The 25,610-nt window shown below is 39.4% G+C and overlaps 2 protein-coding genes across 2 annotated transcripts; one reads left to right on the top strand and one right to left on the bottom strand.

The window, feature by feature from the left end:
- Nucleotides 1-997: 997 nt before the first annotated feature.
- PSMA2 (proteasome 20S subunit alpha 2) lies at nt 998-11,161 on the bottom strand. Its single transcript, XM_032430521.1, has 8 exons — nt 11,020-11,161; nt 7,304-7,380; nt 6,474-6,606; nt 4,887-5,009; nt 4,080-4,161; nt 2,500-2,573; nt 1,368-1,425; nt 998-1,279 (listed from the first exon to the last, which is right to left on the bottom strand). Exons 1-8 carry the CDS (start codon nt 11,058-11,060, stop codon nt 1,163-1,165), a joined length of 705 nt encoding a protein of 234 aa, XP_032286412.1. The 5' UTR covers nt 11,061-11,161; the 3' UTR covers nt 998-1,162.
- Nucleotides 11,162-11,265: 104 nt separating this feature from the next.
- On the top strand, nt 11,266-15,965 carry MRPL32 (mitochondrial ribosomal protein L32). Its single transcript, XM_032430512.1, has 3 exons — nt 11,266-11,430; nt 12,812-12,993; nt 15,247-15,965. The coding sequence occupies exons 1-3, from the start codon at nt 11,301-11,303 to the stop codon at nt 15,499-15,501; spliced, it is 567 nt and encodes a 188-aa protein (XP_032286403.1). The 5' UTR covers nt 11,266-11,300; the 3' UTR covers nt 15,502-15,965.
- Nucleotides 15,966-25,610: the final 9,645 nt, after the last annotated feature.

Genomic DNA, 25,610 nt, shown 5'->3' with positions numbered 1-25,610 from the left:
GCGCCACATTTGAATCACGGAACTGCCTACTATAGGTCTGTTAGTAAGAAATGATGATATTCATGAACTCTGTTCTGTGGGCCAGACTAATGATGATTTCTCTTATCCTAAAATGTCTTAAAACAAACAAAATTTGGGGCGCCTGGGTGGCTCAGTCGTTAAGTGTCTGCCTTCGGCTCAGGTCATGATCTCAGGGCCTTGGGTTCGAGCCCCATGTCGGGCTCTCTGCTCAGCAGGAAGCCTGCTTCTCCTTCTCCCACTCCCCTGCTTGTGTTCCCTCTCTCGCTATCTCTGTCAAAATAAATAAATAAAATCTTAAAAAAAAAAATTAAGCTGTATGTCTTCACATATAATAAAAACAGAGTTCACATTATTTGCCTACTTGTACGAGCCTTAATTTGCAGCAAAGGTTCTGATTACACTGACCTTACATGAATGAGGGAGAGCCTTAAGCCATAGCTTTGATGTTTAAGTATTAGGATTTTATTTCCAGCACTTATGTTCATCCTTGAGTTTAAAAAGTCTAGTAGAATCTAAGGGACTCCTTTTAAATACGTTTACCTACTTGTGATGGAGAAACCAACAGGAACCAGTCCACCATTTATTTACTTGCATCACGGATTTCCTATAGGAGACTCTTGGGCCTAGTACGCTTCACAGCTCGAGTGCAACCTGTGTCCTAGGGTTTCACTGATGCACACCTAACGGTGCCTAAAAACACCTATGCTTCCTATCGTCTCATGAATCCACGAAAGCACGCAGATTCTCCCAGCTCTAAACGCAGTGATGTTTACCAAAATCAGCATTTGCTTTTTACCGACACAGAGACAACATCTGACAGTAAAGAGTGTAGCAAGATTTGACTGAACCAAAATTGCAAGAAGACTAACAAGTGATTTCACCATTCTGCTCTGCAATGTAGTTTCCGGAAGTCAACTGTGATAAAAAGCAGGAAATGACTATTTCAAAATTTTACTAATTCCTAAAAAGCTGGAAGTTGGATTTAACAGTTTATTATGATTTATAAGTGTCATTTTAAAAACATCAGTCCATTAAACCATGTAGAAATAAGTATGCAAAAAGTCTGCAAAACAAAACATACTTTAAACATGTTTAAGTAGAGGGATTATCTGAAATTCCAGATTTTTCAGTCACTTAGTTATTATGCTATGGCCGCCAAGTAATCCTTAACTTCAGTCGGAGTGAGCCTCCTGAATCCGGCTTCATTGCAGATTCCAACCTCTATGTTGTCTTCTGTCATTTGCCCTTCAAAGCTTTCCTATTGAAGAGGGAGGGCAAAAGGTCAATTTTCCAAGCATTTACTTATAAAACTCATTATAAATCCCATTGTTAGAAATTGTGCTAACCTTTAGGGTTAATATGGCTGTATGAATGGCATCTTCAAGTTCCAGGTCTTCATTATATCTAAAGAATTTTTTGAAAAAACAATGATTTATGGCACAATTTACATTATTTATGATTATTTAAACCTGATAACAGCAGCACTAAGAATTTTTAAAAATCTAAAACACTCCTAAAAATACTAAGCTACAGATTAATTCTTTTAGTCCACTCACTGCAATAGCTGTCCCCAAATAAGAATTATTTGGCATGCATTCCTAAATTCATGAAGCTTGAAACCCTAACAGGAATATAAATATTTTAATATAATCAGAATATCGTGGCAATATTATATTTTTTTAAATAAAGAAATCAGGCCTTTGCTAAAATTTCTTATGTTTGTTCTTGTAAGTTTTAACTTCATGTGAAATGTTTGAAGACTCACTATTAATATGTAAAAGGAAAGTGCTTTAAGAAAGATCTTAAAATTATTTAAGTGTACCAATTAATCCCAGGTTTAAGATTTTTAGTAATCTTAACATTATATGGAAAACGTACTGAGAAGGTTCATCTGTTGGTTCTAGTCAATTACAAACTTCTGCCATTCAAAATGGTGGACTAATGCTGAGTCCAGAATACAGCTGGAAATAAGAGCAGGTTGTTGTGCTACGGAAGTGACAGATTTTTACATGGTACTCCACTTTTCATCAAGCATATATATCATATATTTAATCTACCATTAATACCAGGTATTTGGCTTCACAATTTTTTTCTGTAATTGTCATAATGTAAACTATTATCACTTAACTCACTTAGACTTTCCTCCCAAATTTCTTACTCCAAATCCAACGATTTTTCATTTTGTTTTTTTGATTGTAGGAGAAGAAACAAAGTAAAAATTAGAAACAACATTTAGGAAACAACTATAAGAATGTAGAAAGAAAAGTTCTTAAATATCTAGTATTACCACTTAATATACTGAAGACTAGGAAGCCAGGGTGGAGAGAAGTTTTTGTTTATTTTATTTCTAACTAGGCTACACAAGTGAGTATTTGAATACAAAGTAATAAAACAAACGTGTTTAGATTCATATTAATGATTTAAAGAGAGCTGAGAACCATGAAGTAAGCTGGCTAAATCTAGTTACAGTTAGCCTACCTTTTCTCGAGGAAAGTCTTCCCATTCACATAGTTCTTTCCCATTGCTGTAGCTTTCCAGGCAAAGTAAGCTCCCTAATCAGGAAGAGAAGAGGATAAGCCATATTTTAGATCATTAATCTTACTATAGCACCCTGTCATTTCTTCTTTAGTTCTATAGATTTGTCTCTGACTTCTAAGTTCACAGAATATTGGAATGCAGTGGAATATATCACAAAATAGGCTATTTTTAGAAAAGGTAAGTAACAAAAAGGCATGAAGACACTTCTGGAGGTTATGGAGAGGTTCAGTATTTGGATTGTGGTGACAGCTTTCTCAGGTATTTACACCCATCAAAACTCATCAAATTGTACATTTTGAATATGTGTAATTCATGGTATACAATTTATGTGAAAAAGTCGGTTAAAGGAAACAGGTTAACTTAAGGCAAATAAGCCAAAGTATTATTTCAGCTTACTAGGATTGAAGGGCTCTAAAAATCTATCATATATGTATGAAAAATGATGAGCAAGTCTTTATTACTGCTGAATAAATTAAAGAGAGACAGCATTTCGTTAAAAATATTTCATAGTTTTGATATTTCATAACCTAACATTAAATGAAAGCAGCAATATATTGTGTATAACATGGCCTCATCTGGTGGAAAAAATATATATGCACACACACAAGAAAAATACTTAAAGAAACATACTTTAAAACAACTGCCTTTTGGAAGGAACAGGGAAGAAAAGGGCAAAAAATGAAACCTGGATGCCAGTGACGGTGGCTTCTGCCACCCCAATGGAAGGAAGGGAAGAGGGCTTGTCGTTTAGCTTCAGCAGCTCAGAGATGGGGTCACAGACACGGTTACCTCTCAAAATACTTAAGTTTTGTCATTTAAGTAACTACCAACCAAAATACTTTTCTTTTGCTTTCTTAGATTACAAGGTTAGAGTTGAAGACTGACACTGGGTGAACTTGTAATTATTTAATGATCCACACACTTGGAAAGATCCGTTCCTACTCATGAATTTTCTTTCCTCCGGTTTTCCTCACAGCAAATGGGATGGCTGTGAAGCAGTAGCAGCGTCTACAAACAGCTTCTAACTCAGGTACCAATCTTCTGCTTTCCAGGAGACAAGCTCACCCACTTTGCAGAGCACTGGCTTCACGCGTTACATCTGTGTTTGTGCAGGAAGAGTCCCCCTTGAGCCAGCCCCAGGGTTAAATGGATAGCAAGGAGTACAGCACCGTCCTCTAGACACAAGTTTTTCATCACATTTGTCAAAGTAACACAATTCCACCGACTTGAAGAGATTTGATAACAACTATTTCAACAAATCATTCAAGCATGTGAGGTTAATGAATAAGAGAAGGCAGAAAAACAGAGGGCAGAACTAATGTACCCTCTTCATCACAAGACTGTATTACCAACATTTTAAATGTGCAAATGAATATGTACTACTCCATACGTTCTAAAGCCCCAGTGGAAAAAAAAAAAAGGACATACTGCTAAATTTTAAACTTTTTGTGGTTACTGTTTTTATTAGATGTTCAAAGAGTACTTTAACAAATCCCTCCAATATGTCTGACAATACTTACAGATGGATCTGACTGAAATAAATATGGTCGCCCCTCATTCCAACCACAAATTAGTAGAGAAACTCCAAATGGACGAACACCACTAAAAAAAAGAAAAATGAAATTACTTGGCATCTTCACGGTGTTAAAGTCAACCTAAGGTAAGGATTTATTAATACTCTTAAGTATTAATGAAGCATATCATCAGGTAAAATGAATTAGTCTTGTAAATTCCTTAAGAAGGATTTCATACCCTTCTGAACAAATCAATTCAAAACAAATTCTCTTTATGGTACTAAGGAACACTAATCAAATCATTTTGGTAAATGGAGAGACACAAATATTGGGGTTAATCTGGAGTAACATCTTGTGTCTTAGCAAAATGACAACTTTCAAAAAATGCAGCTTTTCCACTAGCAACTACCTTTATACTACCTCATCCACATGCACACCCAGATTCGAGAATTAAAAGAATATGGATGTATCAAAGAGTTATTGCTTTCATCATGTGCTTATAATCATTTCTCGTTGGAAAGATAAGTTTGGAAGCAGCAATCACTGTCTGCCCATAAAGAAGTATTTTAATCACTGGCAAAAGAAAATTATCTAGAAGCTGCTTTCTGCAATTATATCAAGAAACCACTCTAATTTTTTCCTTAAGAAAATGTTCTAGATCCAATTAAGATCAGAAATATCCATCAAAGTGATCTTCTCCACCTATTAAATAAATACAGGAATAGTAAGTCCTCTTTTTAAATACATCCACTCTTCTAAAATGGTTTCTTTTTTCTAATTCATGACACATTTCAAATAATAAAATCAACTTACCCTGACTGAGTGTATTCTTGCATCACTGAAGCTACTCTCTGTACCAGCTGCGCTGTGGGAATGGGTTCTTGGTAAACGAGATAGTACTGCTGCGCTAGTTTTCGAGCTCTGTGCACGAGCACTCTAACAAACAAGGAAGAAGTAAGATTTAATTAAAATCTTGACACTCTGCTATTTAACGACTCTTCTCCTCCTATAGACATATACATACAGCACAAGACTTAGGTGTATCTGTGTAGTAGTAGCAACCAGCTCAAAGCTAGTCTTGCTCTGACATCTGATTCCAGTTAACTTACAAGAAGACACCAGAGCAACACAGAGGAGCTGAGCCATAGGAGATGGGACAAGGATAAGACAAACGGAAGAAAATTAGGGACAAGGGGTACCAGTCAGCTCGGCAGGAATAGATTTAGTGTACACAATGGGAGCTCTACCTTCCTCCAAGGCTTCTTCAAGATTGTGCCCCCTTTCCCGAGGGCAGTCATCTTGTCTTTATATCTCAGTCAAGCCAAAACTCACAAAAACCCACATGATAGTACACGTATGTACGTACGTACACACACGTACACACACACGTACACACACATTTTTTTCACTCTGCTTCAATCCTTTCCACAGATTTCACTTCAAAGAGTACCCTTTAGAGATTAAGGAACAGCAAGAAACTATTCATAACCTAAAAAGTTTTTTTTAATTATTAAAAAATATTAAGAATACTGTATATGATAATCAAATACATTAGCAAGACAAACAGGATGTACCTTTACCCGCTCCTGTACTGCGGATCTGAACCATGCACATTACCCCTCGGCATAAGACTCAGTTTATCCTCAGCGGTCCCGTCCTGTCAGTGTATTCCATGAGTACACTGTGGCATCCCTTCCATACAATGGTAACAGGACCTACTGTAGTGAAGCCTGACCACATCCCAGCAACACTGTTGCTTTTTCTGATTCATTAAAGTGAAACTTTGGTTCTACCTGTATTGTTTCCCAAAAATCAGGAATGAAGTAATTAATACCCTTTTTACTTGTTAAATGACAAACATAGAAAGCTGCCAATCTCTTTCAACTTGCTAGTACCCTGACATAACAAAGGCCCTGATGTTTCACTCCAGTGGCCTTTGAGAATTCTGTCCCTTTGCTAAGAACACAAATAAATATATTGGGGTTAACTCTGAATGGTAATGCTTGCTTTCTTTTGCTGCCTGATAACTTTTTTTAAATACAGTTTATTGTAAGTTCTATTGCTTTTGTTTTTAAAATGCATTAGAGAACAGCCTCGTCCTTGGATAGTAGAAGAGGGGTTGTGATCAGAAGGGAAAGATCATTAAACAGAGGTTAAGAGAAGTACTGGATCTCCTCTTTTACAACGGAGTGGCACTGAGTTATCCCTAAAGCGACCCTTAGTGTCGTCCATGCAGGCAAGCTAAATTCTGCTGCCAATGATGCCGCAGGTGCTAAACAAAGTACAAAAATAAAGGGTTGGGAGATTAAAGGAAAAACATCCCTTGATTTTTCTCCTCAAGGTACAAATTACAAACAGTTTGTACAATGGTGAAAAAAACAACAAATAGTGTAAAAGTACCTGTAATCTGGGCCCATGCCACTATACACCAGGCCTATATGCTTGGTAATTGGTTCCACTTTGTGTACACTTCGCTCGTCATACAGAATGGATTTCTGTTTCTTCTCAGTTGCTAATACCACACCATTTGCAGCTTTAAAAAAAAAAAGTGCCAAATGTTTAATCACTTAAAGACTGCCTCAACAGTTTTCTAATTATGGATGCAATTCATCCAAACTCCTTTATTTCCTCTTACTTATAAAATCTTTTCTATATTAAAATCACCTAAGAAACGGTAAATCCATTTTTCCCTCACTGGTCATCTATATTGTGCTAAGGAATCCCTATAGCTAAATGAATTACCCAACATCTCTTCAAGTATTCCAGGACACCTAAGGGTCCATACATTTTAAAATAACGGACTTCTGCCTACTTGGCTACTGTTCTTATAATTTGAAATTTAATCAATGATACAGGCTTAAAAAAAAAAGGGGCGGTATCTTTAGATTAAGTTTTATCATTAACTTTTTCTAAATTATAGAAAGGATAAAAACTATATATAATTAGTGGAAAAACAAAAGAATATTCAGTTTTCTCAATGGAAAAGACTGTGGGTTATTACAACTAAGAGATAAAGGAGCTATATTTATTTTGAAAAAAAATTTTAACCATCTTCTTAGACTTACTGGCTTATTACTTTTTTTAAACTTCAAAATACTGTAAATCAACAGAAAGAACTGTTAAAAATTATGCTGCCCTAGCTATTTATTTGTATTAATTACTCATTAATTCCAAAAGAACTTTAGGATAACTATTAACAGGCAACTGAAATGAATGAAACATTTAATTACCTTTAATTCCCACTGAAGGGGCTCCTCCAGCTACAGCAGCCAAAGCATATTCAATCTGGACAAGTTTACCAGATGGGCTTAAAAAGAAACAAAGGTATTTGCTAAATTCACATATCTTCAAATATGTATAATAGAAATATCTCAGAGAGAGGGCAGATATTTAGGTCAAATCCATTAACCAAATACCAACGAATAGCTGAGCTTTCACATTATAAAGCTGTACAGAAATTGAATTTACCAGGCAATGTGAACATATTCATAGTGAAGCCCTTATTTTTTCTTTCCACACCCCCCCCCCCCCCCCTTGTCTGCTTCTTAAAGCACCATCATCATTACTGTTGCCTTTTACCACTTCCCAACCTTGTGACTTTGGGCTACTTAGCCCCACTGTGTCTCAGTTTTCGCAGTGGGGATAATAGTACTGTACCTATTTCAAAAGATTGTTGTGAAGATTAAATAAAGTGATGCCTTTTGTTCCTGGCACAAAATTAGCAGTAAGTAAATACCAAACAGTAATGTTATTATGAACATGTATGTGTCTGTTAAATACCAAACAACAGCATTTATTTCGTACGAGGGGAGTTACACATTTTGGAAAGTAGGCATGGCCTAAGATGTAAGACCTTGTTATCACCCATGACAAAATATTTTCTATGTAAGGCTATTTCTAGAAGCTGTGAGCTGGTGATACTTAACATATCTGATTCCATGGGTTTTGTAGCCAAATACTAGCCCTGAACTGGCTTTGAAGATCATACTTTGTTTCAATCCAGTTGTTAAGTTAAAACATCACAAATTCGCAGACTAACCTAATTTTACAGATGAAGAAAAAGTTTTTCAGTGAAAGTAATTTGTCTAGAATGACACAACTTGGTCCATATCTCCAGTCCACTAATGAAAATATAACCTTGAGTTTCAGAAGGTCATTTCTTTCATCTTCATAAAATTATGGATACTCTGTCACTCAATCCTCAACTTTGTTCCAGACACACAGACCACTCTTAGAATTCAAAAACCCCTTTGATAAACTAACATCTGTCTGGAATGCATTTCACCTTCCTCTGGTGAACTCTCCTGGTCATCCTTCAATCTTTAGTAGAAATGTCATGTTCTTAGAGAAGCTGTCCTGACCATCCAGACTAGGTTGAATCCCATACGCTCATGCCTATGATGTCCCATACTTCCTCTCTGGCTAAGATTCATCATGCTTAAATTAGTCTTACAATGTTTGTCTTCCTCAACAAAGTGTGAGGAAGCTCTGTTCGGTCAGTATTCTAACATATAACCTAGTACCAGGAATCACAATCATTTGGCTGACAGAGACACAACCAGACCTATATATGGAATAAGCCTAGGTGTGGCAGTTTAAAGACTCTTAAATGACAAAATTAGTTACCTTGAGTGAAATAAAACAATAGGTATTTAAATTTTTAAAATTAGGCTGCACATGTTTTACTTTATTAGTCACTATTTCAATAATCCTATCATGACTCACTGGGTCCATTCAGCTTTCAATTATTGTTCAAAATCTAACTCAAATACTCCTGGGGAACATTTTAAAGGCTCAGGTAAACTTAAATATACCTTCTCTCTGTCCCCACAATCACCTGCATACACATCTACCATTGCAACTTCCTATATGAAAGCTCACCAGTCTGTGAGCTCACTGAGCAATCAACAATCTTTGTAGTCAGTCATGCCACTAGCCCATTCCAAAGTACCAGCATCTCTACCTGGGATAACTGATACAGCCTTCTAACTAGTTTTCCTCTTTTCCACTCTTACTTCAATCCCCCTAGCCAGAGTTACCATTGCACCACATCACCTCTCACTTAAATCCTGTAATAACTTCCTGGTTCACTTAAAATACAAACTTCTTATTCTGGCCGACAGGGCTGTGCGAGAGTGGCCCTACCCACGCTAACTCGTTGCTCACTATACTCCAGCACACTGGCCTTATTATCAATTCCCGTAGTTCAAGCTCTTTCCCAACTTCAGGACTTTCACATATCCTCTTTCCTCTGTCCACCAGTCTCTCTACCCCTAAATCTTCAAACAGTTAGCTTTTTTCACCTTCTGGTCTCACAATTCACCCCCAAGCACTGGCTTTTCCTGACTATCCAATCTACAGCTATGTTTCTTCTTTTACTCCCTTTTAATAAAAATTCCTGAGTAAGAGAAAAACTTTTTTTCAGAATGCATTAGTAGACACCAATTTGTTTACTCATATCCTCAACTGAATGTAATCCACGAGAACACTTTTTCATCCTATCATATAGCCTCATAACTTCCACCACTATAGTTTAATTCTGATTATAACAGGCTAGAAACAAAATTTTTAAATCAAAACAGAGTTGAACCATTATGTTAAAAAACAAGTTTATTTTAATAAATTATTACAGATGGATTCAGTCCCTGATGATGTGTTATGTTTCAGCTCCACTTATCCTAAAGAAAGGATTACACTTTCTTAAAGAACCAAGTTTGCTTTGTTCACAAATATGAAGTGATTCTTTAGCAAATATTGTTCTCTATCATTGTATGTTGTTACAGACAAAAGTTAAAAAAATCCTCATTTATTATTGAAAACTGCCAAGTGTAAGGAGAGTATTTTAGTGTTTTAAAAAGACACCATACAGTAACAGAAAGTGTATTAATTTTATCATCAGAAAGAACCCAGTTTGAATGTGAACTCAGCTACTCATCTATGACCTTGGACAAGTTTTAATTTGTTCGGCCTGTGGTTAGTTCATCTGTAAGATGTTGAAATAACATGTAACACACATGGTAGCAGAAAGAAGTAAGAGTAGGCTAAGTGCACCCACACAAGAAAGTACTCAACAAGTTGGATCCCGCTTGCCTTCAGCTGTCAGAGAGAACTGTATTTCAACTAAATGGGAGATTACTGATCCGTAAGAAAAGGGTCAAACTAAATCATTACCGGGTCGATTTATTAAACCCTCCGCTGACGGTCTTCTTATATTTGGAACAATAGCTTATCTCAACTGTATTTTAAAAAATACACTATTATTAATCCCTTGTTCTATAACAGAAAAGCCTACAATCTTTTGTAAAGTAAACATATCCTCCTCACCCCCCAAAAAATGGCCAAAACGGAAATGTAACCTCGTAGTCTGGGGCCCACAAACACTAGCTGACAGAAAGATTAGCGCTTTCATTTTTAGTCCTTAAACTTCTAACAGGGGCATGGAAGAAACCGAAAGCGGGAAGAGATTTCGAAGTACCAAACGGAGACTGTAAGACTCAGACCTAACTGTAACGATGCGGTTTTCCGAAGAGAAAAAAGAGACCCCAAAGATCTGACCAAGATTCCAAGGTCCAGAAGCTCCCCAATCAGGCCTACAGGTCAGGAAGGAAATCCTGAGTTCCGAACGGGACACCCGGATGCAGCTAATCCCAAACTGCCTTATTCTCCAGTCCCCAAAGCGAAAGTAAATCCCGAGTTGAGGACCTTACCCTCCCGCAGCCCCAAGGTCGCCCTGGATCCCCAAACCCGAGTTCCCGCGGCTTCCCGGCACCGCTGCTCCCAGGCCGCGGGCGGGCCAAGAAAATGACTTTGCAAAGTCGCATTTCCATCTCTACTTCCTACTGGGCCCCCCGGAAGCATCAAGCCAGAGACTAGGACGGAAAAAACGGGGCAGAGGGAACTCCTACAACCTCGGCTCCGCGGAGGACTTTGGGAGCCCCTTCCATACCTGAATGTAGTCAGCGAAAAGCTGTAACCGCGCTCCGCCATCTTTACCTGGAGTGCCAAAGCACATCCGCACACATGCGCACTGGGGCCGGTTTCTTTCCATTTCCCCTCACCACGCCTTCCTTTTCCTCTCTCTGATTGGAGGAGAGTCAGAGACGCTCCAGGGACATGCTGGGCGTTGTAGTTCCAGCAGCCAGGTTTGCCGGACGCTGCGTCTCTGCGCATGCTCGAGGTGGGGGCGGGACGCAGCAGCGAAGTGGGCGTGGTCTTCGGGCGAGGAAGATGGCGTCGGCCATGCTGGTGCTTGTCGTCCCACCGTGGCCGGCAGCCCGAGGACTCCTCCGGAGCTGTTGGGAACTACTACAGCGGAAACTTCAGCAGAGCGGACCAGGTTTTTCCAGTCTTCCGTGGGGTACGTAAGGCAGGCCGCCGTGGAGAAGAGATCGGATGAGGGGACTCCAGGCAGCTTGGTAGACACCGCTTATATTTCGCTCTCCTCCCGCGTTTTGATCCTCCGCGGCGCGTAGGGGACGTTGTCCGGGGTAATTCCTTACTTAGAAACTGGAAGCAGTTGGTTTTGCCTCCCCCAACCCCAAAAGACAGAAAAAGTCCTCTGATTGTCCCATTCATGCACAGAATGTAACCAAGCTTGTTAGCTTAGATCAGGTTCGCCACGATCTAGATCCTGTTTCCATGTTAGTCTCCCACCCCCTGAAGCAGCTTGTCCTCCTCTGTGCTGTTTGAGCTCTGCAGTTGAATCCTGCTGATCCCTGTGTTTTCCCCGGAAACTAATTTTAGTTAGAAGGATCTTAGATGTTAAAATTGTCATTACTTTGACATTTACATTCTACGTTTATTTCCAAGGTGTCCCGAACATAATACTACCCAGGGAGTCTGAACGGAGAGCCCACGATAAGCCAAAGCCTACGTGTGCTTCCTGGGGAATCTCCACACCGACCCGTTAGGTATCACCACTTTTCAGCTGAGGAAGTAGGCTCCTGAAGGTCCCAAGGTCACACAGGCCGGCCAGAGCTTGTGCTGTTCACCACTGAGCTGTGCTTCGCGATACTTACAGATACATTGAAAAGGAATACCAGTTGCTAAATGTTAGACAGCTTTGTTTGTTTTTAAGAGTTCCTAAAACCAAAAGACATATTCTAGGTCTGAAGAAGAGCAGGAAAAGGATAAAGCAAAACTGAAACGTTGATAGTCCTATAAGTAAATATCATGCAGAGTGGTGAGCTAGTGCTTTTCTTTAGAGAACAGACAGTAGTCAAGTATTAGGAAGAACTAAGTGACTTAAAGGGCCTACCAGGCTGTGTGACAAAGGAACTAACTCAGTTGGAATATAATAAAAAGGTGCCAAGAGGCAGTTATCTGAGTGCAGGTTGGAAATATATTTTGAGAATCTCAAGCTTAGATTTACTTGTAAAGTAAATAGGAACTGCCTACCAAGTAGAATGTGGACAGTTTGAGTGATTATTCATGTTTACTACTAAACCCCTGAGTTCTGTATTTCAGAAGGTGAGAAACTCGGTGGTAGAATTTTACTGATTCATTTCAGCAGGTGCCTCTAAGAAAAAATTCTATTCATGTTGTTTAAAATTGCTTCATGTATGAGTTTTAGTGTATTTTAATAGCCAAGGCTTCTGTTTAATGTCTTTTGAGTGTAGTACTCTAAATTTTATATATGTCTATTGACATATCACTGTTGATTGTTAAGGAGGATGATATGTAAAGAGTCATTTAGAAACTAGAAATCCGTGGTGCATTTCCACGTTTTGTTTTTGTAGGACCAGCATTAGCAGTCCAAGGTCCAGCTGTATTTACAGAACCAGCAGATGATACCAATGGAAGTAAGGAGATTTTCAGCCTTTCCGATAGTATCTTTTGGATGGCAGCTCCTAAGAACAGACGCAGCATTGAAGTTAACCGCTGTAGGAGAAGAAACCCTCAGAAGCTTATTAAAGTTAAGGTAATATGTTGATTTTTGTGGGTGTGCTTTCTCTCACATCCACCACTGCATCTCCTCTTCGTACTTACATAGCCTATGGGTAAATCATTCTTAGAGCTTATACATGTACTTCCCTCTGGCCTAAATAAAATAATAGCATTCTCATTGTGTATGTTTATGTGTCTATAGTCCTGTAGCCTAAATATTAGGACCACAGTCAAGGAGAGAGTTTGGAGTCTGGACGGAGGACTAGGTCGTGAATAACCTATGTGAATTTTGTTAGGAGCTGGTGATTTGGAGTCATATGTGGGTAAATATCTTAATCATAGCAGAGTCTAAAATTAAAGTCAGAAGCAGTAGGTATATTAGATCTCAAGTTTTACTAACCCATACGTATTTATCCTATCCTTCCCTGTGACAAATAAAATACTGTGAAAAAAAATCCTTAGGTAGGTAATAAAAATAGCTAACATCTATTAAGTGCCTGTGATGTGTCTAAGTGCTTTATGTGAATTATCTCACCAAATCCTCACAATAACCCTTCAAAGTAAAAATAGCTTTGCTCATTTTTAGGATTGAAGAAACTGAGACAAAAAGAATTTGCCTGTAGTCACAAACAACTATTAAGTGGTAGAGGGAGGATGTGAGCCTAGGCACTCTGATTCTTGAACTCACACTCTTCTCTTGAAACTTTCTGGTGTGTTTCTGTCCTCGGACAATTCCAGATCTCCACTCCCATTCCACCCCTTCTCCCTGCCCCCATGGAAATACTCTTCATTGATCTAGTAAACAAAAATTACAGTGTTTATCATTACCTTTGATTTGTTAACTTACGGTTTTAACAGCCATGATCTGAGTTACTGTTTGCTCCATGACATTCCCCTACAGATGAAACTCAAGAACAGAGAATTGACTTTTCATAAATTTCCAACATTCAGTATTAAACCAGGCCCTTAGAACTCAAGCCAAAAAGTATTACTGAGTCACATTTGGAACTGGACTTAAAGTCTGAAACTGAAAAGTATGTCATTAAAACAATAATATATACAATTTGGTTGAGAGAATTTACAATTTTAGGAATGAGAGTAAGCTGTTCCATGAATTTCCTCATTGCGTTTATTCTGAGGGAGAAGAATAGCACCCTGTGGATTCATTTTCTTCACTGAATTGCTTCCGGCTACACATAGTATATTATGCTGGTGCTTTGATCAGGAAGAGAGCACCGACTGTCGTTCCCATACCTTCAGTTAGACATGCAGTCCAGTGTCCAGTGTAGCAAGGACAATGAGAAGTTGGTGAGGCAAGTCATTTGCAAGGTTCTTTGCTCCTTTCAGAAAATGTAATTCTTTTTTGTCATTGCCTCACAAACGTTTATATGTTAATCTTATGAAGTGTTTGGAATTTCTTTGCTGCTCCTACTTAACAATTGTTCTTTTCTACTTCAAATCTACCTTTAGAGCACAATGAAAAGATTTCTTCAGAGGTTATAATTGTCTTATTAAAGTTGGGTAGATGTGTGTAAAAACTCATTCTCAAATTGTAGCATGACGGGGGAGTTTTACATTAAGGAATAATCAGTGTTCGTTCGTAAAAAGAAAAATTATACCATATACCAGCTATTACACCATATGCTATAGTACACCAGCAGCTTCATACAGGAATTTAAGTCACACTGATAAATCAGGGGAAGCCAGCTGTAAAGTTTGTCACCTTGTTTTCCCCAGGGGTAGATTGAAAAAAAAAAAAAAGTGAGTTCCGTTTCCCTTGGTCTCTTATTAAGATGCTGGCTGTATGGATCCCCCCATTGTGTTGAAGAACTCCTTATTAGATATTTAGTATTTGAAGGTGGGAGAATAGAGTATCATTTTACCTAATATGGCTGCTGTGTTTAAGTAAAAATGTACCAAGTTCGTAGTTGGTAGACCTGAGTTCTAGTCCCACTTTTTCTATTAATTCAAACTTGTTTGTCCTCAGTTTCCCTATTAAAGTGACGTTGAGGGGCGCCTGGGTGGCTCAGTCAGTTGGGTGTCCAATTCTCGATCTCATCTCAGGTCTTGATCTCGGGGCCGTGAGTTCAAGCCCCGCGTTGGGCTCTGCAACGGGCATGGAGCCTACTTTAAAAAAAAAATTAAAGTGAGGTTGAACTAGATGGTATATGACCTTATGCAACATGAACAGTCCAAGAAAGTTCAAGTGTAAGCATTATTCCTGTCCATGATTACATGTGCATTATTAGGCCTCTTGTTAAAATATGTTTCCGTTGTTTTTTTAAAGAACAATATTGACGTTTGTCCTGAATGTGGTCACCTGAAACTGAAGCACGTCCTTTGTGGCTATTGCTATGAGAAGGTGTGCAAGGAGACTGCAGAAATCAGAAGACAGATAGGGAAACAAGAAGGGGGCCCTTTTAAGGTTCCTGCCGTGGAGACTGTGGTGCTGTACACAGGAGAGGCGCCGTCTGAACAAGATCGCGGTAAGAGAATCATTGAACGAGACAGGAAGCGACCATCCTGGTTCACCCAGAATTAAGACCAAAGGTGTTTGAAGAGGATAACTTCATATAAAACATTTGTCCTGAAAGAGAGGAAAATTCTTTGTTTTCACGTTGGTTTCGAGCTTGTTTTTAAATCATCAATCTAGTGTAAAATGTTCTCTCAAAGCAATTAGTTTTGTGGGGTAATTTGAAGAAAATACCAGGAGTAAACTCTGAAAATATTTGTTTATACAGAGGCACAATGGGTTAATATGTCTTTCTGTTATACTGTAAGGTTTTAAGTAAACATAAAATTTCCAGTACAGAAAAATAAAACAAATGATTTAAAATTCATAGCAAGAATTACGTGTTTTGATTCTGATTTTGTTTGCCAGTGGTTTTTCTTACACAAAAATACACAGATACTTTCATTTAAGTAACACCTGGAAATGGGTTATTTGAATTTTGGGTATTGTTTTTTAAGATGGTGGTTGTGGCAGTAAAAGGAGGTTTGTTCTGTTCAGTTTTGTTTTGTTTTAGCAAATTAAAATTGCCTTTGGTGGAATTTGCTTTATATGGGATTGTATGATGTTAATTTCCTTAGAAATAGTTCTTCATATTTTATGCTAAATCAAAATGACATTCAGAATTCATTAGATGGCTCATGAGATTTGTATTTTATAGTTTGGGGAGAGATTTTTAAAAGGAGTTATGAGTAGATTCACTAGTATACAGAACATGTATTAAGAATGTAGTCTTCTGCATTTTTCTTCTAATATATCCTTTTAGTTTATTTTTCATTATATCATATGTATCTCTTTGTAGCAATGGTCTCTTTAACTTAACGTAATTCATTTTAAATTTCCCTCTCCCTGCCCTATTCTTGTATCTATCCTGAACCCGAAGTTTGCTATTTTATGTGTTTCCTGCCTCATTCAAAAAAAAAGTGAGATAAGTTATTAAAACACACTGAGAGGGGCAGCTGGGTGGCGCAGTCGGTTGAGTGTCCGACTCTTGGTTTCGGGGCAGGTCAGGATCTCAGGGTCCTGAGGTGGAGCCTGCCTCAGGCTCCCTGCTCAGTGGGGAGTCTGCGTAAGAGTCTCTCCCTCTGCCCCTCCCCCCACTCGTGCACACCCACTCTCTCTCTAAAATAAATAAATCTCTTAAAAAAACACACACACTGAGATAAGTAAGGGAATTACAGTTAAATGGAAAATCAGTAGGTAAAATAATATAAAGCCTAGAGATAGATTTAAATAAAATGCATGCCACATTAGCCTGAATACTTATTGGAAACAGGCAGTGAATTCAACTCAAGTTTTCTTTCCCTTGAAAGAACCTATATGGATAAATCTTACAAGGTAAGACACATGTTCCAGAAACACACAACCATGTTGGTACTAAAACCTGAGGGCCGTCTCTCCCGTGGGACTTCATAACGACAACTCTGTGATGGAGTAATCCATGTTAGGATCCCTAGAAGGAAAATGAATCAATTTCATGAGGTACAGTATAGACCAATACTGTGTTGAAGTACAATTTAGTAAAAACAAATCCTTAAAACTTCTAAAGTATTAGAATCCCAGTAAATAATTTTTAAGGTTTGGTTCTATCTAAGCATGAAATGGAGATTCTGGAGGAATTGGGTTATGTGGGTATTCACACTAAGGCACTCCTCTGCAGATAATTATTTCTTAAACTCTTGACGAGCTTTAGAATTGCCATGTGTCAAACTTAAGATAAATATACTTCGGGTAGAATCAGTGAGTCATGAAATCTGAGGCCATCTCCGTACACCCCTGAATCGTCCCCTGCCTACTCAGCGTCTCAGCTGTCTGTTTAGCAGAGTGTTGAATTGTGTGCCCCAGCTAACACATTGTCCTTTGATTTCGCAGCGCGCTCTACATGCAGGGAGACCCAGGGAGCGTATGTGGGCAGGGTCACTTCTTGTTTGGACAGCTAAATGTTACATAAAATACATCCCCAAATTAGATAGCAAAACCAGATGTCTAGTTTCTGTTAGGAAACAGTGTCCTGAAAGAGTGTTTATCTTTTTTTTTTTTTTTTTTGAAGAGGTTGTCCCCTTAAAGTCATCTTTGAATACATTTTATTACTTCATACTACCAGTTTTTGCTATCAGGAAAAAAAAAAAGCATCATGAGTTTGAATTAAATGACTCATGTAACTAATTTGTTAATTTTTCTGAACATTGGAAATGATCCCCCTCCCTGCCTGTCCCCTGCCCTCAAGACGCAGAGACATTTTCCCAGGCACTTTTGGAGAGTAAGTCTCCACGAGGGTTCACATTATGATGTGGTTGGGAGAGGCTGGTGAGGTGCGTGTCACCTCTGAGCTTAATAGCGCTACACTCCAGCTTCCTGTCTCTAACCAGGTCCTAGCAGATCATCAGGTTCTGAAAATCTAGTGTCTGACTTCATTCCATCTCCCTGCCGGCATCCTCGTTCTAACCCCATCATCTCTCTCCTGAATTGTTGTTACTATGCACTTTCCAATTATTAGTTTCCAGTCTTCTCATATTTCTAATTAATTTTCTTTAATAGCTTTTAAATTACAAAAGTGATACATGATTGTAGTTAATGAAACAATGCAAAGTATATAAGCGAAAGTTACAAATCCTTTCTCTGCCGCTACACCTTGTATCACACTACCTAGTATATATGCTTCCAAGTGTCACCGCCCCAAGGTAGTTTAAAGCACACTTGTGATTGTACCACTCCCCTGGTCAAAACCGGGCTCCTCATTAAACCCTCTCAGGCCTTCACAGTCTGTCCAAGTCTTTGTGCCTGCCCCCTCCACAGTGGAGTGCGCACCCCGTCTCTCAGATTGTTGGAATCACCCATCTGGAGCTGTTTGTTGACCAGCACCTCGGCAGGCTTCACTCCTCTCCCAGTGCCTTCACTTGGCTTCACTGCCTTTCTCCTACTTGAGTGTCCTCTGGACTCCCTTACTGTTCCTCCTCTTCTCCCCAGCCTTTAGAGTGCCCAAGGCTCCATCCTTGGTGATCTCATCCAGACTTACGGCCTTAAATAACACTGTATGTTGACTCCTTCCAATCCGATGTTTCTGGCATGGGCCTCTCCCCTGAACTCTAGACTCATGCTCAGTTGCCTACATGGCATCTCGGGTCGCATGTCTAGCAGATACCTTAAACTCAGGATCCCTGGCTCGGAGTTCCTTCTCTCCCAGTCCTACTTCCCCTACTCCCTAGACCTCTCCATCCCAGCTGATGGCAACTCCATTCTCCTAGTTGGCTCAGTTCCAAAACCTACCTCAGTCATCCTTGACTTTGCTATCTCTTGTCTCTTCCCCTCTCACATTCAGTCTGAGCACATCGGCAAATCCCACTGGTTCTATATTTAAGAATATACTTAGAATCTGACCACTCACCACTATCTGCACTGCTTTCACCCCAGTCAGAGCCCCCATTATCCTTGTCTAGAATATCAGAGTCTCCCACTAACTGCTGTCCTTGCTGCCACCTTGATCTCCTATAGTCTGTCCCCTACACAGCAGCCAGAATCGTTTCAAAACAGGGCAAGTCTTGGCTCTCCTCTCTTCAAATGCTTTTATTCAAAACCTTAACTCCGATGAAACAGGCAGATACCTACGTGAGGACTTTTGCATTATGTAATATATATATTTTTTGTGGGTAAACTGAGTTTTGATAACTAGGTGTACTATGGATGACCCCCATTTAAAGAAATTGTGATAAATCTATTAAAAATATGAATCATTTTTTTTCATAATTTGTGAGGTATGACTTGTAAATTCAAGATTTCTTTTATGAAGTACAAAAATAGGGGACTTTCAGACATTCCTGGTGTGGGGATCACTAACACTCCTTTCACAGAACTCTTGCATCCCAGCCCCCACCCTCCCATACGCAGTTGGTACGTTTCAGGGACAGGATTAGTCCGTCAGAATTTCTAAATCTGTGCTCAGGAACTCTACTATCTATGATGAGTGTTTCTTTCCCTGGCAAACACACAAAAATAGATGTTCTGCCTTTACTGCAGCTCGCAAGGAGCAGTGTCATCCCGTGGCCTATATTGCATTCTGTTTCAGCTCTTGCCTCTCGAATGGGAGTGGTGTCTCTTCCAGCCGCTGTCTTCACTCGTCTCTACAGCAGAGGGCAACACAGAGCGTGTTCTGGTGGCCCGGGGCTATTTATATCAGCTTGGAAACACGTCCTGCAGGGGCCATGCCCTTGTGTCACCCTACTCCTCTCCTGTCCCGTTGACCTCCTTTGCCTTCCCCCTCTCCATGTTCGTGAAGTTGCGAGGGAGTGTTAGGGATGCAGTTTGGAGCCAGGTCAGGAGGAAAGCTAGGAGGCCAAAGCGATCTGGTCTCCTGGACCCTGTTACCTAAGCTCAGAAGCAGCTTGACAGTTTCAGCCTGGAAACCAAACCCTGCCAAGTGCCGCAATGTACCAGGCATCCCGAGCCGCCTCACTAGGGGGCAGCACGTGAACTGCATTGCCTCTTAGAGAAATAACAGCCCACCAGGTCCTGCAAGGCTGGAGACGTTCGTCAGTTTCTACCAAAGCCATATATTTAAGGCATGGAGGTGAATGAGATTATCCAGGGCAGGTACTCAAGAGAGAGGAGAGAACCCTAAACTGAAGAGGAAATCAGGAGGTTGTCCAGCCACAGATCCCAAGAGAGGAGAGCATGTCAAGAAGAGGGAGTTCCCCTTCTGTCAAATGCGGCCGGAATGAGGATAGAAGAGGCCCCGTGATCATGACAAATGTCTTTTGTGACCTGGCAAAACCCGTATCATTGAGTGTTGGTGGCAGAAGCCAGACTGAAGTGGGCTGAAGAATAGGTAGACTGAGGAGGGAAGCAGTATTCCTGGAGAGTTCTCTCCAAAAGCTTTCCTCTGCAAGGGAGTGGACAAATAAGGTAAAAGCTAGAGGAGTGCTGCAAACCTAGAGCTCAAACATGTTAATGCTCATGGGAATTATACAGTAAAAGAGGAGACTGGTGATGAAATGATGGACAGACAGAAGTCTAGTTCTGTATTCTTTGAGACTGCATGAGATGTTAACCGTAAAACTTAGTGAATTTGGCGTAGTCTTTCTACATAGCGACATGGCATTTTTCTTTATGTATTCCAATCTTATTTCCTAGCCTTCATGAAGGTTCTTTGGTTTTCCTCCCTTAGTCCCACACATTCGTTGCAAGGGCCACCCCAGTGCCCTTGACTCAAACCATTGGCTGTGGACAGAGACTGTGTCCTGTTAGTTAGTCAGAATGGCTTTCACCTCCCTCGGACGTGTTCTGTTTACTGAAGTAGCCCAGAAGCTGGAAGAAATCTGAGAAGCCTGGTTCATGTCCATACTTTTCTGGAATATGCCTAGAAGCCTGGGTCTCTGAATCTGTTCTCACCACAGCCTAATCTATACTTTTGCTTTTCCCATTTTCCTGCCGTTAGATTTAGGTAAAGCAAATAATTCCATTCAGTCCAGTGTATTGATGGTTTAATGGCTGGTGTTATAAGTCAGGTATCATTTGGGAGGCTTAATGGTTATTTTTGCTGATATTAGCTTCCAGAACACGAAGGCCGGGGACATCTAATGGTACTTTGGAAGTTAGCATAGGATGTGGTTTACAGGAGGTAAAAATGAGCAATAGGAGGAAAATTCTCAAAGCTTTTAAAGAATTATTATTTCCAGTTAACTTCCTGATTCAAAAACAATTTTAGTCTTTATATTAAGCTCAAAATCATTTTTCTTCAATATGAGTGATGTTTATTGGACATGTCAAGCATTTTGCATATGTTTTAAATACCCTTTAAAATGACGTTGTAGAGCAGATACTGATAATTACAGGTGAGTGTGTGCAATGCGTGAGGCACAGTGCTGAATGTTTTATATAGACTGCTAATTAAAATTTTACAGCATATATTGCTGTAAAAATTTAATGTTTTTTTCTGTGATACTTCCTGTATCTTTTGGTGTTTATCTGATTTGGGGAGCCAGAACATTTTATTTACTTTCTCAAGGAAGGAAAAGCAGAAAGAGAGGGAAAAAGAGACTTTTTCAAAATCTTGGCCTTTAGGGGAGAAAGCAAAGAATTAAATCAGGAAAAATGATTGGGGAAGGCACATATTTATTTAGTAGGTTGGCTGCCCTGCCCCAGGGACCAGATGAAAAAGCCCTAGGCCAGAGAAGAGGAGGGCAGGAGGCTGAGACAGTGGGCAGGAGTCTGTGCCCTGCCCATCCCACCCAGCCCCCTGTCAAACTCTACTCCTGGAAGGAGGACTGGAGCCTCACAGTAGAAATTAAGCCATGCTGTGAGATAGACTTAGACACACAAGCAAAGCCTTGTCATTGTCAGACGAGCAAAAAGGCTAAGGTTTGAGATTAAACCGATTCTAAATCCTAAATCCTAGGGGCTTCCTCACTATGGTGACTGCCTTGGGATTTATAGATGGCAAACCCGACACAAACTCGCCCCCAGCCGGGAGCTTCTGGAGGGGAGCTGGTAGCTCAAGCCAGCCTGGGCTCTCCCATGTGCCTCATTGCCTCCTTGGTGTTGGCACGTGCTCATCTAAAAGCTGTACTTTTTAATTCTATAGAACAAATGTTGGCCAGCCTCCCAGATGGCACATGGATATTTATAGTAGAATAGGTTGTTAGAGCTTGAAAGAAAACGATGTAGTCCAGTGGCTTCATTTTGGAGCTCAGGAAATTTAACCCTAGACCTAACAAAGATCACAAAGCTAGTGAATATTAGAGGTGGGTCTAGGACTATCTACTCGGACCATAATACCAGCCATGCTTGACTTTTTAAAATGTTTATTCTTTTTTTTTTTTAAGATTTTATTTGTTTATTTGTCAGAGAGACAGAGAGAGAGAGCACAAGCAGGGGGAGCGGCAGGCGGAGGGAGAGGGAGAAGCAGGCTCCCCGCGGAGCAAGGAGCCCGATGCGGGGCTCGATCCCAGGACCCTGGGATCATGACCTGAGCCGAAGGCAGACGCTTAACCAACTGAGTCACCCAGGCTTCCCTTAAATGTTAATTCTTTAATAATATAAATACCAAGATTCATTGAAAATTGAGATAATCACACATTCTCATTGTAACTTCTGGAAGTAACAATGCTTTTCTCAGAGTTAGTACCAGTTTATACAAAGAGTAATAAGTGTAATTGACCTTGTGGGTTTCTCCTAATAGGATTGCCATATAATTTGTCATCTAAACCAAGTTGCTTTTGAAAGTGAAATGGAGGGATATATACGTCATTATACTAGGGCAATGGGCATACACAGGGACTGTCCCAGGCCAACCCTATCACCTTACCTTCCAAACATCTGTTGCACCCAAGACCCCATGATGGAGCAGCCATTCCATCCACATCCATGCCAGGGCTGGGCTTTGATTAGTTTAAGAGCCTGAAGATTACCTCCTCATCCTTAGAGGTGAAATTGGTTCAGGAATACCTGTCAGGGGGCTCCTGGGTGGCTCAGCCATTAAGCGTCTGCCTTCAGCTCAGGTCATGATCCCAGGGTCAGCGGGAAGCCTGCTTCTCCCTCTCCCACTCCCCCTGCTTGTGTTCCCTCTCTCGCTGTCTCTCTCTCTGTCAGATAAATAAAAAATCTTAAAAAAAAAAAAAAAAGGGAATGCCTGTCAGATCATGACAATCTCCTGGTTACAGAGATTTTGCATGTCACCCAGTGAGGAGTAAGGATAGGTTTCCAGAAGACTTCTGGAAAGAAGTGCCAGCTCTTTGGGATATCGTGCAAGGGAGATCTCTTTCCTCTCCTACCTTGTTTGCAGATGTGAGGCCTAGAATGCTACAGCTCATGCTTTTCCTCTGTGTATCTGTCACTCTGTGTCACCATGTCTTTCTCTGTCACCCCTCACCCTATGCCCATCTGTTTCTCAGATTCTGTGTCTTTTTATTTATCTCCTTATTTATATCTATCACAAAAATTTTCACAATTTTCTTAGTGTCTAAGAAATAATTATAAACTCGTAAACTTGTATTCAATTCATAGTGACTGTCTAAAAATTATCACTAAAATAGACAAAACTACAAAAGTAAATTTTGTTTTTGAATAAAAATTGAAGAATTAAATCTTGATAAAATATAAATCTTAACATTTTTACTTGAGAAAAGTGGACTTGGGAGAAAGAATGCAAAAACAAAAACAACACACACGGTGGTAGAAGCTATAATGTATAAAATTTGATAGAAACAAACAAATAAAGCCTAATGAATCACACATTTCTAAAACACTAATGGAAAATAGTTCCCCCACATTGGGCTCCCTGCTCAGCGGGAAGCCTGCTTCTCCCTCTCCCGCTCCCCCTGCTTGTGTTCCCTCTCTCGCTCTCTCTGTCAAATAAATAAACAAAATCTTTAAAAAATAAAAAAAAAATTAAAAATGAAAGAAGCAACTTCTTTACTCATTTATAAAAGTAACCCTCTTTTGTTTGTCCAATTCGAATTTTGCCTTCATTATTTTGTAAATATCCATCCATCCAAAGGATAGTAAAATGAGTCAAATCTAAATATGTTTTTAATCTGTTGTCACAAATTATGAGTAATGTGTTAAAGCTTTCTGTGACAATTGAGTTTTGGAAGTTTTCTCCTTGTATTTTGAATATTTAAAAATTTCTTGTGAAATTTACGAGGGTTCTTCATATGTTGACGATCACAAAGTCGCCAAGGGCAGCAAGAGGATAAATCTGAAGGAGAAAGTGCTTTCAAGTCTCTGCTTACATCACATTTGTTAATGTCCTATGGGCCAAAGCAAGTCACATGGCTGTTTTTCACCTGAATATCCAGAAGACTACTATTTTTATTTTGAAAAAGTTTTTCAAACATAAATAAAATTTTTTTCAAAAGGAACATAACACTAACATAACATAATAAAATAAAATTTAAAAAAAGCACTATAACAACTCCCCCATATGCCAACAAGTATCAAGATTTTGCTATACTTACTTCATTTTTCCTTTTTTGAATTAACTTTTAGTCTTTCAAGCAAATCCCAGACATTTTATCATTTCACCCTTACAAATATGGATATTTTTATTAATGGTTACAATGTTATCACACTTAACAAAACATACCAATTCCTTGTTATCCTCAAATACCCAATCCAAATGAAAATTTCTCTGCTTAAAGATATTGTTTTGGGGTGCCTGGGTGGCTCAGTCGGTTAAGTGTCCAACTCTTGATTTCAGCTCTGGTCTTGATCTCAGGGTCATGAGTTCAAGCCCCACACTGGGCTCCACACCTGGCTTAAAAAAAATAAATTAATTAATTAAAAATATCATTTTATAGGTAGGTTGTTTGAGTTAGGAAGCAAACAAACCCACACAGTACATTTGATCATTAGGTCTCTTACATACTGCTCATCTAGTGTGGTCCCCACCCCCATCTTTGTCATGCCTTGGTTTATTGTTCTGCAGAATATTTCACATTTTGAATTTTTATGTTTACTTCCTTATGTTATTTAGCTTCTTCCACTGTCCCCTTCCATGTAAACAGGAAGTTAACCTTAGTGATTGATTGGATGCAGATTCAATTGTATTTGACACAATTAATACATAGGTAGTTCTGTGTCCTTGATATATTACATCAGAAGGCACCTAATGTGTGTTTGACCCACTCTCAGTGATGTGAAGTCTGATCAGCGGGTTCTGGTGGCAACAGTCTGATTCTTCCACTGTCAAGTTCCCCATTAACTTTTCATCTAAGGGTTTCATCTATTAGTGGAGCTTTGCCTGAATCAATTAGTTCATTAGGACTTGCAAAATGATGGGTTTCTATCACCCACTCATTTTTAGTTGGAATTACCCTGTAAATAAACAAACTTTCCCTTATCAATGAGGATAAATATTGGTCATATAGGAAAAACAGGGTAGATATGGAATTCCTTCCCTTTACTGGCCAATTTTTAGAACATGGAGTTGGTGTCCTTGTTATCAATAATGGTGACCAGTCTTAAGTCATTTTTTGAGTATCATTGTAACTACACAGGGTTTTATATATTTAATATGTGTTTCAATCAGTGTTTGGCTCTTGCATCCTTTCTTATTCAAGATTTTGTTTTGAGAATTTTTAAACATAAAGACAGTTTGGAAGAATTGTACAGTGAACATTGATATACTCGTCTACTAGATTCAGCCA

Source organism: Phoca vitulina, unplaced genomic scaffold (assembly GCF_004348235.1).
Source record: "Phoca vitulina isolate PV1807 unplaced genomic scaffold, GSC_HSeal_1.0 scaffold44, whole genome shotgun sequence".
Classification (NCBI taxonomy): Eukaryota; Metazoa; Chordata; class Mammalia; order Carnivora; family Phocidae; genus Phoca; species Phoca vitulina.
This window is presented reverse-complemented; position numbering and strand designations above follow the sequence as displayed.

Bases quoted from the DNA above. Each gene is read 5' to 3' on its own strand.
- MRPL32 (XM_032430512.1), top strand. From the start codon at position 11,301: ATGGCGTCGGCCATGCTGGTGCTTGTCGTCCCACCGTGGCCGGCAGCC. The intron at 11,431-12,811 runs GTACGTAAGGCA...TTGTTTTTGTAG, and splicing joins TTTTTCCAGTCTTCCGTGGG to GACCAGCATTAGCAGTCCAA. The intron at 12,994-15,246 runs GTAATATGTTGA...GTTTTTTTAAAG, and splicing joins AGAAGCTTATTAAAGTTAAG to AACAATATTGACGTTTGTCC.
- PSMA2 (XM_032430521.1), bottom strand. From the start codon at position 11,060: ATGGCGGAGCGCGGTTACAGCTTTTCGCTGACTACATTCAG. The intron at 2,574-4,079 runs GTAAGTATTGTC...CTTCCTGATTAG, and splicing joins TATTTCAGTCAGATCCATCT to GGAGCTTACTTTGCCTGGAA. The intron at 1,280-1,367 runs GTTAGCACAATT...CCTCTTCAATAG, and splicing joins CAGCCATATTAACCCTAAAG to GAAAGCTTTGAAGGGCAAAT.